An 18,447-nucleotide genomic window follows, 5' to 3' on the forward strand; every position below is an offset into this window, starting at 1 on the left:
TGGTGACTGCTAATCACCAGGCGGGGTTGGGGCGGCGGTGCTACCAGGCCTGTCCCGATTGGGCAGCCAGGTGACAGGGCTGGTGTGGGTCTATGCTTTGGGACTTCATCGGGTCTTGTCTATAATGGCAACCTACCCCCATAATGCACTGCTTCTGATGAACAGGAGTAGTAGTGCACGATGTAGGAAATATGGTGCCAATTGAGACGCAGCCCAAGGTTAATTTAGACGCGGTGCCAGTCAGAGGGGCTGACCTCTGACCTCTAACACCTGATGTGGCACCATGTTTGTCCTGACTGTGTTTTAACCTGTAAGGGGATCCAGTGGGACTCTTCTGAAGACCACTCTGCTCACATTTAAACAGCTATTGTTAACAGGGGTATATTAACGCACAAAAGAAGTCTCTAAAGGTGTCTAATGTCTAAAGTTAGAGGTAAAAGAAATGTCCTAGGTCACAGGGGAACCCTCTCAGACAGACTGTCAATTCATTAATAATCACAACGAATGCAACATTAGTAAGTGCTCCCCATTGGGATATACAATAAGAGCATAGGGGATAATGCAGTAATATAATATAGGGGTAAGAGCTCCCATACGTTGGAGCTTCAGGTTAAGGTGCGTACATACATCTGCGGTCAGGGGGTCTCAACACGGCTGGGCTAGGCTAAATTAGCATGCTAGCATATTAACGTAAGTGCTAATGTTATTCAAGGGTCTGGCCTACGTTAGCATGCTAACGCATTAGCGGTGCAAATGCTACTGAAGGGGCTAAGCTATGCTAACACACCGACGCTCAGGGTAATATTTTATATTTAAATGTAACCTTTATTTAGCTAGGCAAGTCAGTTAAGAACAAATTATTATTTACAATGACGGCCTACCGGGGAACAGTGGGTTAACTGCCTTGTTCAGGGGAACAGTGGGTTAACTGCCTTGTTCAGGGGAACAGTGGGTTAACTGCCTTGTTCAGGGGCAGAACGCCAGATTTTTACCTTGTCAGCTCTGGGATTTGATCCAGTAACCTTTCAGTGACTGGCCCAACGCTCTAACCACTAGGCTACTTGCCGCCCCAGGTAGTGTTGTGATTAGCAACACAACGCAGCGTAGCTAATACAGATGGGTCTGGCGGGTGAGGTTAGAGGCGCGGTTGATGCTAATAGATCATTATTGGTGGTGTATTGGGGGATTTAGCAAACGCCATGTCATCCTCCTTTCTCTATTCCTCTCTGACCTCACATGGAACGCCGCTTGCCATGAGGTCCCTATGGCAACAGTTTACATCTGTGGTCAGGGGGTCTCAACACGGCTGGGTTGGGCAACTAAACCTTTACACACCTCTAATGGCTACCAAACCGAGGAACTAACAGACTGGCCAACAGTGTGTGTTTAGTGTCAACATTACTGTGTGTGTAAACCCACTATTACTACTACTACTAAACACTGTAGTTCAAGTCTAACTGTGCGGACCTCGGTAGGGGAGTGTAGATCACATCATCCCATTTCAATTCATAATCAATTTTAACACTAGGGAGGGATCATTACAACATGAGACAGTGTGCTGGGGCTACAAAAGCCATGGGGGCAGGGCTTTATGGGGCGGAGGCGGGGCTTAGACAAAATGGACTCATGGAGAAAAACCTCTCATCGTTAAAATAAAACATGACAAAATCAAGGGGTTGGGCTTACTGCTCTGCCGAACCAATCACACAGAGAAGCAGAGAGGGGGGGGGGGAAAGGCTAGCGGAACACTTCAATCAAATCCACTGATTGAGCAGAGCACCTCCCCCTCTCTGACTTCCTGGTTGGTGTGTTGGTGGGCGAGGCTAACAGACAGGGGAAGGCAGTAGAACACAGACGGCACTTTCAGAACACCCTGGTGCATTCTGGGAAAGCCTAGTCAATCCATCTTCGTTACATTCCGTCTGAAGGACAGCTGTCAAGGCAACAAGGGGCCTCCTCTGATTGGTTGTCTTTGCTGGCTAAGGCACACGGGTTTGGCTGGGCCAGTGGGGGAAGATCCAAAGGCTGGCCAATAGCGGAGGCTGCAGGGCTGCCGTTCAGCTTCTGGGCCACACCCCCAGAGTTAAGACCCTCACCCTCAGAGGACTTGGGGGGGCTGGTGGAGGGTGGAGGGGGTGAGGTCTGGAGGGAAGGAGAGAGAGTGTTAATGCTTATTTAAAACTACATCTAACGGTCTCTTTACATTTAGTGTGACAACACACCGCTTATTCTATGGCTTGGCCTTATTCTGATGTCAAACCTTTATTCTGTTGGCAGTCACCTTTTTACCTCCTCGCCCTCCTTTCACTGGGATGTCCTTACCCCTTCTGGAGAGACGGGGGAGAGAGGGAGTAGTAAAAAGTAATATTAGACTCAAGTAAGTATGGAGACAGTTTAATTTAGAGAGCAGCAGCAGTGTCTTACCCTCTCCCAGCCCCGACTGACACCACCTGCATGTTGAATCCCCCTCTGCCACGCAGTGGTTTGTTCCCGGCCCACTGCCCCACCACCATTCCGGCTATCTCCAACTTCCCTCCCTGGGGAGGGATCGACTGCAGACCTGCTCATTAAAAGACAGATAAAAGTATGCTTGTTATCTGTTAGAAAAGTGCAGATAGAACATCAAACTTCCTGGTGCACGAACAGCGTCTCGGTTGCAGCACCAACGCCTCGGCGTCTCTGATCCAACACCAATGCCTCGGATCCAGCACCAACGCCTCTGATCCAACACCAACGCCTCGGATCCAGCACCAACGCCTCGGATCCAGCACCAACGCCTCGGTGCCTCGGTTCCAACACCAACGTCTCGAATCCAACGCCTCGGCGTCTCGGATCCAGCACCAACGCCTCAGATCAAACACTGGCGCCTCGGATCAAAACACCAACGCCTTGGCGTCTCGGATCCAGCACCAACGCCTCGGCGTCTCGGATCCAGCACCAACACCTATGCATCGCAGATGCAACACCAATGCCTCGGATCCAACACCAACGCCTCAGATCCAACACCAACGCCTTGGCGCCTCGGATCCAACGTCTCAGCGTCTTGGATCCAGCACCGACACCTCTGATCCAACACAGACTCGCCGGATCCAGCACCGACGCCCCAGATCCAGCAAAGACGCCCTGGCGTCTCGGATCCAACACCTCAGTGTCTCTGCATCTCGGATGCAGCACCAGCGCCTCGGATCCAACACCAATGCCTCAGATTCAGCACGAATAACTCGGATCCAGCACCAACAGCTCGGCGTCTCGAATCCAACACCAACGCCTCGGATCCAACACCAACGCTTCAGTTCCAGCACTGGCGTCTCGTATCCAACACCGGCGTCTCCCATCCAACACCAACGCCTCGGATCCAACACCAACGCTTCATTTCCAGCACCGGCGTCTCGGATCCAACACCAACGACTCGGATCCAAAACCAATGCCTCGGCGCCTCGGATCCAGCCCCGACGCCTCGGATCCAGCACCGACGCCTCGGATCCAGCACCGACGCCTCGGATCCAGCACCGACGCCTCGGATCCAGCACCGACGCCTCGGATCCAACACCGACGCCTCGGATCCAGCACGACGCCTCGGATCCAGCACCGACGCCTCGGATATAGCATCGACGCCTCGGATCCAACACCGACGCCTCAGCCTTTTGGATCCAACACCAACGACTCGGATCAAACACCAGCGGCTCGGATCCAAAACCAACGCCTCGGTGCCTCGGATCCAACACCGGCGCCTCGGATCCAACACCAACGCCTAGGCGCCTCGGATCCAACACCAACGCTTCAGTTCCAGCGTCTCGGATCAAACACCAGCGCCTCGGATCCAAAACCAACGCCTTGGCGCCTCGGATCCAACACCGGCGCCTCGGATCCAGCACCGACGCCTCGGATCCAGCACCGACGCCTCGGATCCAGCACCGACGCCTCGGATCCAGCACCGACGCCTCGGATCCAGCACCGACGCCTCGGATCCAGCACCGACGCCTCGGATATAGCATCGACGCCTCGGATCCAACACCGACGCCTCAGCCTTTTGGATCCAACACCAACGACTCGGATCAAACACCAGCGGCTCGGATCCAAAACCAACGCCTCGGTGCCTCGGATCCAACACCGGCGCCTCGGATCCAACACCAACGCCTAGGCACCTCGGATCCAACACCAACGCTTCAGTTCCAGCGTCTCGGATCAAACACCAGCGCCTCGGATCCAAAACCAACGCCTCGGCGCCTCGGATCCAACACCGGCGCCTCGGATCCAGCACCGACGCCTCGGATCCAGCACCGACGCCTCGGATCCAGCACCGACGCCTCGGATCCAGCACCGACGCCTCGGATCCAGCAACGACGCCTCGGATATAGCATCGACGCCTCGGATATAGCATCGACGCCTCGGATCCAACACCAACGCCTCAGCCTTTTGGATCCAACACCAACGCCTCGGATCCAACACCTCAGAGTCTGGATCTTTGCATTGATCTATTGGATATGTGTGTGCACTTGTGAACGTGTGTGTGTGTGTGTGAGATGCTCACCTGGGAAGGCTCTGGGTCTATGCTGGGCTGGGTGTGAGTGGTGATGAGGGTGAGGATGTTGAGGGTGGTGGTGTGGCATGTTTCCCATGGGCCGGGGAGGGTAGAGGGGAGGCAGAGGGTAGAAGGGGGGAGGGGGTAGGAAGGAAGGAGGGGGGAGAGGAGGAGGAGGGGGAGGAGGACGAGAGAAGTTGATGCCTTCTAGGATGGCCTGACGCATCTTCTCCACACGAGACACCAGCTCCTCCTGTTGGACAGAAAAAATTATACATACTTATAAATCCCGGAAGTCGAGTTAGCCTTTTACATGGGTCACAGAAAGCAATTTGTCTCATGGGGGACAATGCCCCGCCCCCCTCCGACCGACCTGTCCTTCACACATGTCGAGCAGAGCCTGGCGGTCTCGGGCGGCACGGGCCAGTTTGGTCTGGAAGAGTTTCCCGTCGAAGAAGCCCCAGGGGCAGCAGTGTTCCCATGGTAACGGCTGACCACACACATCGTTGACCAACAGAGCCGTGTCCACGCCCGCCATGAAGAGAGACGCCAGCTGCACTCCCCGACCATCTACTTTCTCCACCTACAGACACACATTAAATAATGTGTCCAATCAAAAACGCATATTTTGACCAATGGGTAAAATAATATGTTAACTGTGCAGATAATCCTCTGAGAAAACCAATGTTCCAAACCTCATGCCTCTATCATAATCCATTCCAAAGTTATTGGAGTTTTTACCCCAGGAGGATGGTCAGAATTAGGGTGACTAAATCAATGGAGGCCAGAGAAAAAATACAAAAGGACCCCCCCCCCCCCCCCTCCCCCAGAAAAACGCATGATGTCAGCTAGGCTGGATGCTGTGAAGAATTAAGGCTTCATGGCTACCTGACCCAATGAAGTGGAATTCACAGGACACAAAACAATAGAGGACAAATGGATATTAATTTTGAGACATGACATGTTGTATTATCATATTTAGTATAAGCTTTTCATATCAATGCAAAGTCCCTGTTCAACCATATGGATATGTAGTGATGTCATAAGTTGAACATCCTTTTAGTGTCCATGGATAATGCTGAACTGTTATGGACGACTGAGTTCATCTAAGCTCTTGGTCTAAGACCCTTCACAACCAGGTAAATATCATGTGACCTCACAGGGCCTGCTGGATCTAAAGGATCAGCCATCAGACAGTGTAACCAGGGACACACCCTAAAGGATCAGCCATCAGACAGTGTAACCAGGGACACACCCATCAGACAGTGTAACCAGGGACAGACCCTAAAGGACCAGCCATCAGACAGTGTAACCAGGGACAGACCCTAAAGGACCAGCCATCAGACAGTGTAACCAGGGACACACCCTAAAGGATCAGCCATCAGACAGTGTAACCAGGGAAACACCCATCAGACAGTGTAACCAGGGACACACCCTAAAGGATCAGCCATCAGACAGTCTAACCAGGGAAACACCCATCAGACAGTGTAACCAGGGAAACACCCATCAGACAGTGTAACCAGGGACACACCCTAAAGGATCACCCATCAGACAGTGTAACCAGGGACACACCCTAAAGGATCAGCCATCAGACAGTGTAACCAGGGACACACCCTAAAAGATCAGCCATCAGACAGAGTAACCAGGGACACACCCTAAAAGATCAGCCATCAGACAGAGTAACCAGGGACACACCCTAAAGGATCAGCCATCAGACAGTGTAACCAGGGACACACCCTAAAGGATCAGCCATCAGACAGTGTAACCAGGGACACACCCATCAGACAGTGTAACCAGGGACAAACCCTAAAGGATCAGCCATCAGACAGAGTAACCAGGGACACACCCATCAGACAGTGTAACCAGGGACACACGCTAAAGGATCAGCCCACGAGGGACCACCGAAACTCAGGACAAAGGAGAACGTACGGACCCCTCAACTCAGGACAAAGGAGAACGTACGGACCCCTCAACACAGGACAAAGGAGAACGTACGGACCCCTCAACTCAGGACAAAGGAGAACGTACGGACCCCTCAACTCAGGACAAAGGAGAACGTACGGACCCCTCAACTCAGGACAAAGGAGAACGTACGGACCCCTCAACTCAGGACAAAGGAGAACGTACGGACCCCTCAACACAGGACAAAGGAGAACGTACGGACCCCTCAACTCAGGACAAAGGAGAACGTACGGACCCCTCAACTCAGGACAAAGGAGAACGTACGGACCCCTCAACTCAGGACAAAGGAGAACGTACGGACCCCTCAACTCAGGACAAAGGAGAACGTACGGACCCCTCAACTCAGGACAAAGGAGAACGTACGGACCCCTCAACTCAGGACAAAGGAGAACACACAAGATATTTTTATTTTGTTCACACAAGTTTTAGAATGAGGTCTTTTCTTTATTTTTACTATTCTCTAGAATAATTCTGAAGACATCACAACTATGAAATAACACATGGAATCATGTAGTAACCAAATAAAAAGTGTGAAACAAATCAAAATGTATTTTATATTTGAGATTCTTCAAGTAGCCACCCTTTGCCTTGACAGCTTTGCACACTCTTGGCATTCTCTCAACCAGCTTCACGAGGTAGTCACCTGGAATGCATTTCAATTAACAGGTATTTGTATTAATTATGGATCCCCATTAGTTCCTGCCAAGGCAGCAGCTACTCTTCCTGGGGTTTATTATGGATCTCCATTAGTTCTTGCCAAGGCAGCAACTACTCTTCCTGGGGTTTATTATGGATCCCCATTAGTTCCTGCCAAGGCAGCAACTACTCTTCCTGGGGTTTATTATGGATCTTCATTAGTTCCTGCCAAGGCAGCAGCTACTCTTCCTGGGGTCCTGTAAAGGCAGTTATATCATTTTAAAAACATTAGATTCATGACAGATTTCACAACACACTGTGTGCCCTCAGGCCCATACCCCATCACTACCACATATCTACAACTCAAAATCCATGTGTACGTTTGTGTATAGTGCGTATTATCATGTGTGTATCCATGTGTCTGTGCCTATGTTTGTGTTGCGTCAGTCCCCGCTGTTCCTTGTTGCTTCAGTCCCCGCTGTTCCTTGTTGCTTCAGTCCCCGCTGTTCCTTGTTGCGTCAGTCCCCGCTGTTCCTTGTTGCGTCAGTCCCCGCTGTTCCTTGTTGCGTCAGTCCCCGCTGTTCCTTGTTGCGTCAGTCCCCGCTGTTCCTTGTTGCGTCAGTCCCTGGCTGTTCCTTTTTTGCGTCAGGCCCCGCTGTTCCTTTTTGCGTCAGGCCCCGCAGTTCCTTTTTGCTTCAGTTCCCGCTGTTCCTTGTTGCTTCAGTCCCCGCTGTTCCTTTTTTGCGTCAGGCCCCGCAGTTCCTTTTTGCTTCAGTTCCCGCTGTTCCTTTTTGCTTCAGTTCCCGCTGTTCCTTGTTGCTTCAGTTCCCGCTGTTCCTTGTTGCTTCAGTCCCCGCTGTTCCTTGTTGCTTCAGTCCCCGCTGTTCCTTGTTGCTTCAGTCCCCGCTGTTCCTTGTTGCTTCAGTCCCCGCTGTTCCTTGTTGCTTCAGTCCCCGCTGTTCCTTGTTGCTTCAGTCCCCGCTGTTCCTTGTTGCTTCAGTCCCCGCTGTTCCTTGTTGCTTCAGTCCCCGCTGTTCCTTGTTGCTTCAGTCCTCGCTGTTCCTTGTTGCTTCAGTTCCCGCTGTTCCTTGTTGCTTCAGTCCCCGCTGTTCCTTGTTGCTTCAGTCCCCGCTGTTCCTTGTTGCTTCAGTCCCCGCTGTTCCTTGTTGCTTCAGTTCCCGCTGTTCCTTGTTGCTTCAGTCCCCGCTGTTCCTTGTTGCTTCAGTCCCCGCTGTTCCTTGTTGCTTCAGTCCCCGCTGTTCCTTGTTGCTTCAGTCCTCGCTGTTCCTTGTTGCTTCAGTTCCCGCTGTTCCTTGTTGCTTCAGTCCCCGCTGTTCCTTGTTGCTTCAGTCCCCGCTGTTCCTTGTTGCTTCAGTCCCCGCTGTTCCTTGTTGCTTCAGTCCCCGCTGTTCCTTGTTGCTTCAGTCCCCGCTGTTCCTTGTTGCTTCAGTCCCCGCTGTTCCTTGTTGCTTCAGTCCCCGCAGTTCCTTGTTGCTTCAGTCCCCGCAGTTCCTTTTTTGCGTCAGGCCCCGCAGTTCCTTTTTTGCGTCAGGCCCCGCTGTTCCTTTTTTGCGTCAGGCCCCGCTGTTCCTTGTTGCTTCAGTCCCCGCTGTTCCTTGTTGCTTCAGTCCCCGCTGTTCCTTGTTGCTTCAGTCCCCGCTGTTCCTTGTTGCTTCAGTCCCCGCTGTTCCTTGTTGCTTCAGTCCCCGCTGTTCCTTGTTGCTTCAGTCCCCGCTGTTCCTTGTTGCTTCAGTCCCCGCTGTTCCTTGTTGCTTCAGTCCCCGCTGTTCCTTGTTGCTTCAGTCCCCGCTGTTCCTTGTTGCTTCAGTCCCCGCTGTTCCTTGTTGCTTCAGTCCCCGCTGTTCCTTGTTGCTTCAGTCCCCGCTGTTCCTTGTTGCTTCAGTCCCCGCTGTTCCTTGTTGCTTCAGTCCCCGCTGTTCCTTGTTGCTTCAGTCCCCGCTGTTCCTTGTTGCTTCAGTCCCCGCTGTTCCTTGTTGCTTCAGTCCCCGCTGTTCCTTGTTGCTTCAGTCCCCGCTGTTCCTTGTTGCTTCAGTCCCCGCTGTTCCTTGTTGCTTCAGTCCCCGCTGTTCCTTGTTGCTTCAGTTCCCGCTGTTCCTTGTTGCTTCAGTCCCCGCTGTTCCTTGTTGCTTCAGTCCCCGCTGTTCCTTGTTGCTTCAGTCCCCGCTGTTCCTTGTTGCTTCAGTCCCCGCTGTTCCTTGTTCCTTGTTGCTTGTTGTAGTACTGTGGAATAGAGTTCCATGTAGTCATGGCTCTATGTAGTACTGTGGAATAGAGTTCCATGTAGTCATGGCTCTATGTAGTACTGTGGAATAGAGTTCCATGTAGTCATGGCTCTATGTAGTACTGTGGAATAGAGTTCCATGTAGTCATGGCTCTATGTAGTACTGTGGAATAGAGTTCCATGTAGTCATGTCTCTATGTAGTACTGTGGAATAGAGTTCCATGTAGTCATGGCTCTATGTAGTACTGTGGAATAGAGTTCCATGTGGTCATGGCTCTATGTAGTACTGTGGAATAGAGTTCCATGTAGTCATGGCTCTATGTAGTACTGTGGAATAGAGTTCCATGTAGTCATGGCTCTATGTAGTACTGTGGAATAGAGTTCCATGTAGTCATGGCTCTATGTAGTACTGTGGAATAGAGTTCCATGTAGGCATGGCTCTATGTAGTACTGTGGAATAGAGTTCCATGTAGTCATGGCTCTATGTAGTACTGTGGAATAGAGTTCCATGTAGTCATGGCTCTATGTAGTACTGTGGAATAGAGTTCCATGTAGTCATGGCTCTATGTAGTACTGTGGAATAGAGTTCCATGTAGTCATGGCTCTATGTAGTACTGTGGAATAGAGTTCCATGTAGTCATGGCTCTATGTAGTACTGTGGAATAGAGTTCCATGTAGTCATGGCTCTATGTAGTACTGTGGAATAGAGTTCCATGTAGTCATGGCTCTATGTTGTACTGTGGAATAGAGTTCCATGTAGTCATGGCTCTATGTAGTACTGTGGAATAGAGTTCCATGTAGTCATGGCTCTATGTAGTACTGTGGAATAGAGTTCCATGTAGTCATGGCTCTATGTAGTACTGTGGAATAGAGTTCCATGTAGTCATGGCTCTATGTAGTACTGTGGAATAGAGTTCCATGTAGTCATGGCTCTATGTAGTACTGTGGAATAGAGTTCCATGTAGTCATGGCTCTATGTAGTACTGTGGAATAGAGTTCCATGTAGTCATGGCTCCATGTAGTACTGTGCGCCAGTCTGTTCTGGACTTGGGGACTGTGAAGAGACCTCTGGTGACATGTCTTGTGGGGTATGTATGGGTGTCTGAGCTGTCTTCCATTAGTTTAAACAGACCTCTGGTGGCATGTCTTGTGGGGTATGAATGGGTGCCTTGTTGATAGTGTTGTTAAGAAGGTAGAAACTAGGGCCTGTAGGACCTGCCTTGTTGATAGTGTTGTTAAGAAGGTAGAAACTAGGGCCTGTAGGACCTGCCTTGTTGATAGTGTTATTAAGAAGGTAGAAACTAGGGCCTGTAGGACCTGCCTTGTTGATAGTGTTGTAAAGAAGGTAGAAACTAGGACCTGTAGGACCTGCCTTGTTGATGGTGCTGTTAATAAGGTAGAAACTAGGACCTGTAGGACCTGCCTTGTTGATAGTGTTGTTAAGGTAGAAACTAGGGCCTGTAGGACCTGCCTTGTTGATAGTGCTGTTAAGAAGGTAGAAACTAGGACCTGCCTTGTTGATAGTGTTGTTAAGAAGGTAGAAACTAGGGCCTGTAGGACCTGCCTTGTTGATAGTGTTGTTAAGAAGGTAGAAACTAGGACCTGTAGGACCTGCCTTGTTGATAGTGTTGTTAAGAAGGTAGAAACTAGGACCTGTAGGACCTGCCTTGTTGATAGTGCTGTTAAGAAGGTAGAAACTAGGACCTGCCTTGTTGATAGTGCTGTTAAGAAGGTAGAAACTAGGGCCTGTAGGACCTGCCTTGTTGATAGTGTTGTTAAGAAGGTAGAAACTAGGGCCTGTAGGACCTACCTTGTTGATAGTGTTGTTAAGAAGGCAGGGTAGGAAGACTTCTATCCATCTTAGCTACTGTTGTATCAATATGTTTTGACCATTACAGTTTACAATCCAGGGATACTCCAAGCAGTTTATTCACCTCAACTTGCTCAATTTCCACATTATTCACTACACGATTCAGTTGAGGTTTAGAGTTTAGTGAATGATTTGTCCCAAATACAATGCTTTTAGTTGTGAAAATATTTTTGGTGTGCCTTCTTAAAAGTTCGTTAGTGGAATTTAATTCCTTCTTAAAGTGTTTCAGCCAATCAGTGGTGTTGTGACAAGGTAGGGGTGGTATACAGAAGATAGCCCTATTCTGGAAAAATACCAAGTCCATATTATGGCAAGAACAGCTCAAATAAGCAACGAGAAATAACAGTCCATCATTACTTTAAGACATGAAGGTCAGACGAGACGGAAAACTTCAACAACTTTGAAAGTTTCTTCAAGTGCAGTCGCAAAAACCATCAAGCGCTATGATGAAACTGGCTCTCATGAGGACCACCACAGGAAAGGAAGACCCTGAGTTACCTCTGCTGCATAGGATACGTTCATTAGAGTTACCTCTGCTGCAGAGGATAAGTTCAATTGCAGCCTAAATAAACGCTTCACAGAGTTCAAGCAACAGACATCTCAACATCAACAGTCAGAGGAGACTGCGTGAATCAGGCCTTTATAGTCGAATTGCTGCAAAGAAACCACTACTAAAGGACACCAATAAGAAGAAGAGACTTGCTTGGGCCAAGAAACATGAGCAACCGGGTTAGACCGGTGGAAATCTTTTTATTTTTATTTTAATTATTATTATTTTTTACCTTTATTTTACTAGGCAAGTCAGTTAAGAACAAATTCTTATTTTCAATGACGGCCTAGGAACAGTGGGTTAACTGCCTGTTCAGGGGCAGAACGACAGATTTGTACCTTGTCAGCTCGGGGGTTTGAACTCGCAACCTTCCGGTTCCTAGTCCAACGCTCTAACCACTAGGCTACCCTGCCGCCACCAACAGAAATCTGTCCTTAGATCATCTGTTCCCACCTCCATGTCTTTGTGAGACGCGGTGTGAGTGAACAGATGATTTACGCATGTGTGGTTCCAACTGTGAAGCGGAGGTGATGGTGTGGGGGTGCTTTGCTGGTGACACTGTCAGTGATTTATTTAGAATTCAAGGCACACTTAACCAGCATGACTACCACAGCATTCTGCAGCGATACGCCATCCCATCTGGTTTACTCTTAGTGGGACTATCATTTGTTTTTCAACAGGACAATGACCCAAAACACACCTCTAAGATGTGTAAGAGCAATTTTACCAAGTGATGGAGTGCTGCATCAGATGACCTGGCCTCCACAGTCACCTGACCTCAACCCAATTGAGATGGTTTGGAATGAGTCTTGGGAACTAATTCAAGACTGGTGGAAAAGCATTCCAGGTGAAGCTGGTTGAGAGAAGAGTGTGCAAAGCTGTCATAAGGCAAAGGGTGGATACTTTGGAGAATCTCAAATCTCAAATCTATTTTGATTTGTTTAACACTTTATTGGCTATTATAATAATTAGTCATTTCACATTTTAGTCACTTAGCAGATACTCTTATACAAAGCGACGTACAGCAGCAATTAGGGTTATGTGCCATGCTCAAGGGCACATGGACAGATTTTTCATCTAGGTGGCTCAGGGATTCGAACCAGCGACCTTTTGGTTCCTGGCCCAACGCTTTTAACTGCTGTCTACCTGCCGCACCGCTCCTCACCACAGATATCTCCTCGTCTCATATGCTCCCCTATGTACCACTTCATCAACCACCCACTCCTTGTCTCTATCTTCTCCCTGCTGACCCAGCTACCCCCATATACAAGTGGGCAACTAACATCGGGTCCCTCTGCAGGAAAAGGTTCCTCTCCTCCTCACTCCGTGACTCAAACTATTGGGTCCAGAGGCGCAGTTGATGCTCAAAGATATGATGGGCTGTCCTGAACCTGTAGCATACTGGCACAGCTTTCCCCAACAGGTCTCCAGCAATGGCTCCCTCTGGGAAGTGCTCAGGAACCAGCTGTACCTTCAAACTGTACCTGGTCCAGCAGTGTTGGCTGTGTCTAGTGTGTGTTGTACCTTCAAACTGTACCTGGTCCAGCAGTGTTGGCTGTGTCTAGTGTGTGTTGTACCTTCAAACTGTACCTGGTCCAGCAGTGTTGGCTGTGTCTAGTGTGTGTTGTACCTTCAGTTCCTGTAGCTGGTCTGGTTCGTAGAGCTGGTTAGAGACTGCCTGGGCCAGGAAGGCATCTAACTCATGTCTCTGTAGAATACGACCACCTGGCCACTGCATCATATACCTGTTAACACACACACACACACACCTTAACACACCACACACACGTGGTACACAGACACACACACACCTCTCACACCCTTCCAGTCTCACCTGAGCACGCAGCACATGAGCAGAAGGTGTTGTGGGACCTGAGCAGGGTTGAGTAAGGCAGGACAGTCAGAGCGCAGACAGGCTAGGAAAGCTCTGGTCCTCCGGGAGCGATCTTCACTGGCTCTACCAAGCCACAGCCTCCGCAGGTTAGGACAGGTCCACTCTCTGAAGCACAGCGCTGGAACCAGCTCAGGGGTCAGGGCCGACTTCGACTTCCCACTGGACCACTCCTTCACTATCACTGGCGGTACTGGAGGGGATGACAACCAGGGAGAGAAAGAGATGAGACAAACAACCAGGGAGAGAAAGAGACGAGACAAACAACCAGGGAGAGAAAGAGACAAGACAAACAACCAGGGAGAGAAAGAGAGAGAGTGGAAAAGTAAGACAATAGTACAAGCAAAACTAAATTGTTCACTTCCTTCCTTCCCTCCCTCCCTCCCTCCCTCCTTCCTTCCCTCACCTTCGAGGGGTCCTCTGTTGCGCATGGCGAGTCTCTCGAGGCGTCGGTGTGTTTCGGCTAGGCTGAAGAGGACCCCATAGCTGTACTGTCTGGCTGCTCTGAACAGCAGAGAGGCTGGAGGCAGTTCACTGTTACAATCATCTTCTATACACACCGCCATCTTTATCTCTCCCTGAGAGGGATGGAGAGAGAGTGAGAGATGTATGACCATATTAGAGAGACATATTTCCCTCAGATTACACATATCCACAAGAATTTGAAAAAACAAATCCAATTTTGATAAACTCCCATATCTACTGGGTGAAATTCCACAGTGTGCCATCACAGCAGCAAGATTTGTGACCTGTTGCCACGAGAAAAGGGCAACCAGTGAAGAACAAACACCATTATAAATACAACCCATATTTATGCTTATTTATTTTATCTTATGTCCTTTAACCATCTGTACATTGTTAAAAACACTGTATATATATATATAATATGACATTTGTAATGTCTTTACTGTTTTGAAACTTCTGTATGTGTAATGTTTACTGTTAATTTGTATTGTTTATTTAACTTTATATATTATCTACCTCACTTGCTTTGGCAATGTTAACACATGTTTCCCATGCCAATAAAGCCCTTGAATTGAATTGAGGGGGATGTAGAGAGGGGGATGGAGAGAGAGGGTTTTAGAGAGGGATGTAGAGAGAGGGATGTAGAGAGAGGGATGTAGAGAGAGGGATGTAGAGAGAGATGTAGAGAGGGGGATGGAGAGAGAGGGTTTTAGAGAGGGATGTAGAGAGAGGGATGGAGAGAGGGGGATGGAGAGAGAGGGTTTTAGAGAGGGATGTAGAGAGAGGGATGGAGAGAGGGGGATGGAGAGAGAGGGATGTAGAGAGAGGGATGTAGAGAGAGGGATGTAGAGAGAGGGATGTAGAGAGAGGGATGTAGAGAGAGGGATGTAGAGAGAGGGATGTAGAGAGAGGGATGTAGAGAGAGGGATGTAGAGAGAGGGATGTAGAGAGAGGGATGTAGAGAGAGGGATGTAGAGAGAGGGATGTAGAGAGAGGGATGTAGAGAGAGGGATGTAGAGAGAGGGATGTAGAGAGAGGGATGTAGAGAGAGGGATGTAGAGAGGGGATGTAGAGAGGGGGATGTAGAGAGGGGGATGTAGAGAGAGGGATGTAGAGAGAGGGATGTAGAGAGAGGGATGTAGAGAGAGGGATGGAGAGAGAGGGATGGAGAGAGAGGGATGGAGAGAGGGATGTAGAGAGGGGGATGGAGATAGAGGGTTTTAGAGAGGGATGTAGAGAGAGGGATGTAGAGAGAGGGATGGAGAGAGAGGGATGGAGAGAGAGGGATGGAGAGAGAGGGATGGAGAGAGAGGGATGGAGAGAGAGGGATGGAGAGAGAGGGATGGAGAGAGAGGGATGGAGAGAGAGGGATGGAGAGAGAGGGATGGAGAGAGAGCGATGGAGAGAGAGCGATGTAGAGAGAGCGATGTAGAGAGAGGGATGTAGAGGGATGAGAGAGAGGGAGAGAGAGGATGTAGAGAGAGGGATGTAGAGAGAGGGATGTAGAGAGGGATGTAGAGAGAGGGATGTGGAGAGAGAGGGTTTTAGAGAGGGATGGAGAGAGAGGGATGGAGAGAGAGGGATGGAGAGAGAGGGATGGAGAGAGAGGGATGGAGAGAGAGGGATGAGAGAGAGGGATGGAGAGAGAGGGATGGAGAGAGAGGGATGGAGAGAGAGGGATGGAGAGAGAGGGATGGAGAGAGAGGGATGGAGAGAGAGGGATGGAGAGAGAGGGATGGAGAGAGAGGGATGGAGAGAGAGGGATGGAGAGAGAGGGATGGAGAGAGAGGGATGGAGAGAGAGGGATGGAGAGAGAGGGATGGAGAGAGAGGGATGGAGAGAGAGGGATGGAGAGAGAGGGATGGAGAGAGAGGGATGGAGAGGAGAGGGATAGAGAGAGAGGGATGGAGAGAGAGGGATGGAGAGAGAGGGATGGAGAGAGAGGGATGGAGAGAGAGGGATGGAGAGAGAGGGATGGAGAGAGAGGGATGGAGAGAGAGGGATGGAGAGAGAGGGATGGAGAGAGAGGGATGGAGAGAGGGATGGAGAGAGGGATGGAGAGAGAGGGATGGAGAGAGAGGGATGGAGAGAGAGGGATGGAGAGAGGGGATGGAGAGGAGAGAGGAGGGAGAGAGGGATGGCGAGGGATGGAGAGAGAGGGATGTAGAGAGAGGGATGTAGAGAGAGAGGGAGAGAGAGAGGGAGAGAGAGAGGGATGTAGAGAGAGGGATGTAGAGAGAGGGATGTTGAGGGATGGAGAGAGAGCAACTGCTGATTGGCCCTTTAAGTGTCAATGGAGGCTTGAGGCCAGAGACGCACCTTCAAATGCGTTACTCTGCAACCCTACAGACACACTAACAGACAGAGGCAGAAGTGGAAGTCATTATCTGACATTAGAAACTGGGGAGTTCGAGCCGTGAATGCTGATTGGCTGAAAGCCATGAAATACCACAGGTATGACAAAACGTGTATTATTATTGCTCTGACTACATCAGAATAAAGTTTCTAATAGAAATAAGGCACTTCAGGGGTTTGTGTTATATACCACTAAGGGCTGTGTCCTAGCACTCCGCTTAGTGTGGCCATATTCCACACCTCTTAAATTCAGAGGCTCTTGGTGAGTTCCTACAACTACTTGTACACCTCCTCAAGCCTTATTGATTAAAAATGGACACCCATAACAAAGAGTGTCTGTGGTGCCTTGGTCAGTATGTGGTGTATCTGTGGATACATCAGTCATCTGTTGACTTGGTCAGTATGTGGTATATCTGTGGATACATCAGTCCTCTGTTACCTTGGTCAGTATGTGGTATATCTGTGGATACATCAGTCCTCTGTGTCTGTTACCTTGGTCAGTATGTGGTATATCTGTGGATACATCAGTCCTCTGTTACCTTGGTCAATATGTGGTATATCTGTGGATACATCAGTCCTCTATTACCTTGGTCAGTATGTGGTATATCTGTGGATACATCAGTCCTCTATTACCTTGGTCAGTATGTGGTATATCTGTGGATACATCAGTCCTCTATTACCTTGGTCAGTATGTGGTATATCTGTGGATACATCAGTCCTCTATTACCTTGGTCAGTATGTGGTATATCTGTGGATACATCAGTCCTCTATTACCTTGGTCAGTATGTGGTATATCTGTGGATACATTCGTCCTCTGTGTCTGTTACCTTGGTCAGTATGTGGTATATCTGTGGATACATTCGTCCTCTGTGTCTGTTACCTTGGTCAGTATGTGGTATGTCTGTGGATACATCAGTCCTCTGTGTCTGTTACCTTGGTCAGTATGTGGTATATCTGTGGATACATCAGTCCTCTGTGTCTGTTACCTTGGTCAGTATGTGGTATATCTGTGGATACATCAGTCCTCTGTTACCTTGGTCAGTATGTGGTATATCTGTGGATACATCAGTCCTCTATTACCTTGGTCAGTATGTGGTATATCTGTGGATACATCAGTCCTCTATTACCTTGGTCAGTATGTGGTATATCTGTGGATACATCAGTCCTCTATTACCTTGGTCAGTATGTGGTATATCTGTGGATACATTCGTCCTCTGTGTTACCTTGGTCAGTATGTGGTATATCTGTGGATACATTCGTCCTCTGTGTCTGTTACCTTGGTCAGTATGTGGTGTATCTGTGGATACATCAGTCCTCTATTACCTTGGTCAGTATGTGGTATATCTGTGGATACATCAGTCCTCTGTGTCTGTTACCTTGGTCAGTATGTGGTATATCTGTGGATACATCAGTCCTCTGTGTCTGTTACCTTGGTCAGTATGTGGTATATCTGTGGATACATCAGTCCTCTATTACCTTGGTCAGTATGTGGTATATCTGTGGATACATCAGTCCTCTGTGTCTGTTACCTTGGTCAGTATGTGGTATATCTGTGGATACATCAGTCCTCTGTTACCTTGGTCAGTATGTGGTATATCTGTGGATACATCAGTCCTCTGTGTCTGTTACCTTGGTCAGTATGTGGTATATCTGTGGATACATCAGTCCTCTGTGTCTGTTACCTTGGTCAGTATGTGGTATATCTCTGGATACATTAGTCCTCTGCGATGTCTGTGTTCTGCTACTCTCAACACCTCAGCGCTGACTTTGAGGCAGAGGGGGCGTGGTTATGTCCATGTGACTCCGCGTCGCCATCGACAACAGCGATGGAATGTTACCGTGGGACCATCCCCTCCGCCCCCTCGACAGGACGGATCGTCCCATCTGGAGGACTTGTCTGGCAGATGGCTGAAAAGAGATAGAGGAGAGGGAAGGGTAGAGAGAGAGAGAGAGA

General features: G+C 49.3%; 1 protein-coding gene across 1 annotated transcript in view; it reads right to left on the minus strand.

The window, feature by feature from the left end:
- Window positions 1-968: 968 nt before the first annotated feature.
- LOC109885057 (constitutive coactivator of PPAR-gamma-like protein 2) overlaps window positions 969-18,447 on the minus strand; it is a 55,646-nt gene continuing 38,167 nt past the window's right edge. Inside the window, 10 exon segments of the mRNA XM_031793368.1 lie at window positions 969-2,142; window positions 2,261-2,327; window positions 2,425-2,560; window positions 4,532-4,775; window positions 4,896-5,105; window positions 13,413-13,527; window positions 13,617-13,866; window positions 14,080-14,251; window positions 18,176-18,262; window positions 18,264-18,390. Coding sequence (XP_031649228.1) covers window positions 1,912-2,142; window positions 2,261-2,327; window positions 2,425-2,560; window positions 4,532-4,775; window positions 4,896-5,105; window positions 13,413-13,527; window positions 13,617-13,866; window positions 14,080-14,251; window positions 18,176-18,262; window positions 18,264-18,390 — 1,639 coding nt within the window. The 3' untranslated portion in view covers window positions 969-1,911.

The sequence above is a fragment of the Oncorhynchus kisutch genome, linkage group LG17, assembly GCF_002021735.2.
Source record: "Oncorhynchus kisutch isolate 150728-3 linkage group LG17, Okis_V2, whole genome shotgun sequence".
Classification (NCBI taxonomy): Eukaryota; Metazoa; Chordata; class Actinopteri; order Salmoniformes; family Salmonidae; genus Oncorhynchus; species Oncorhynchus kisutch.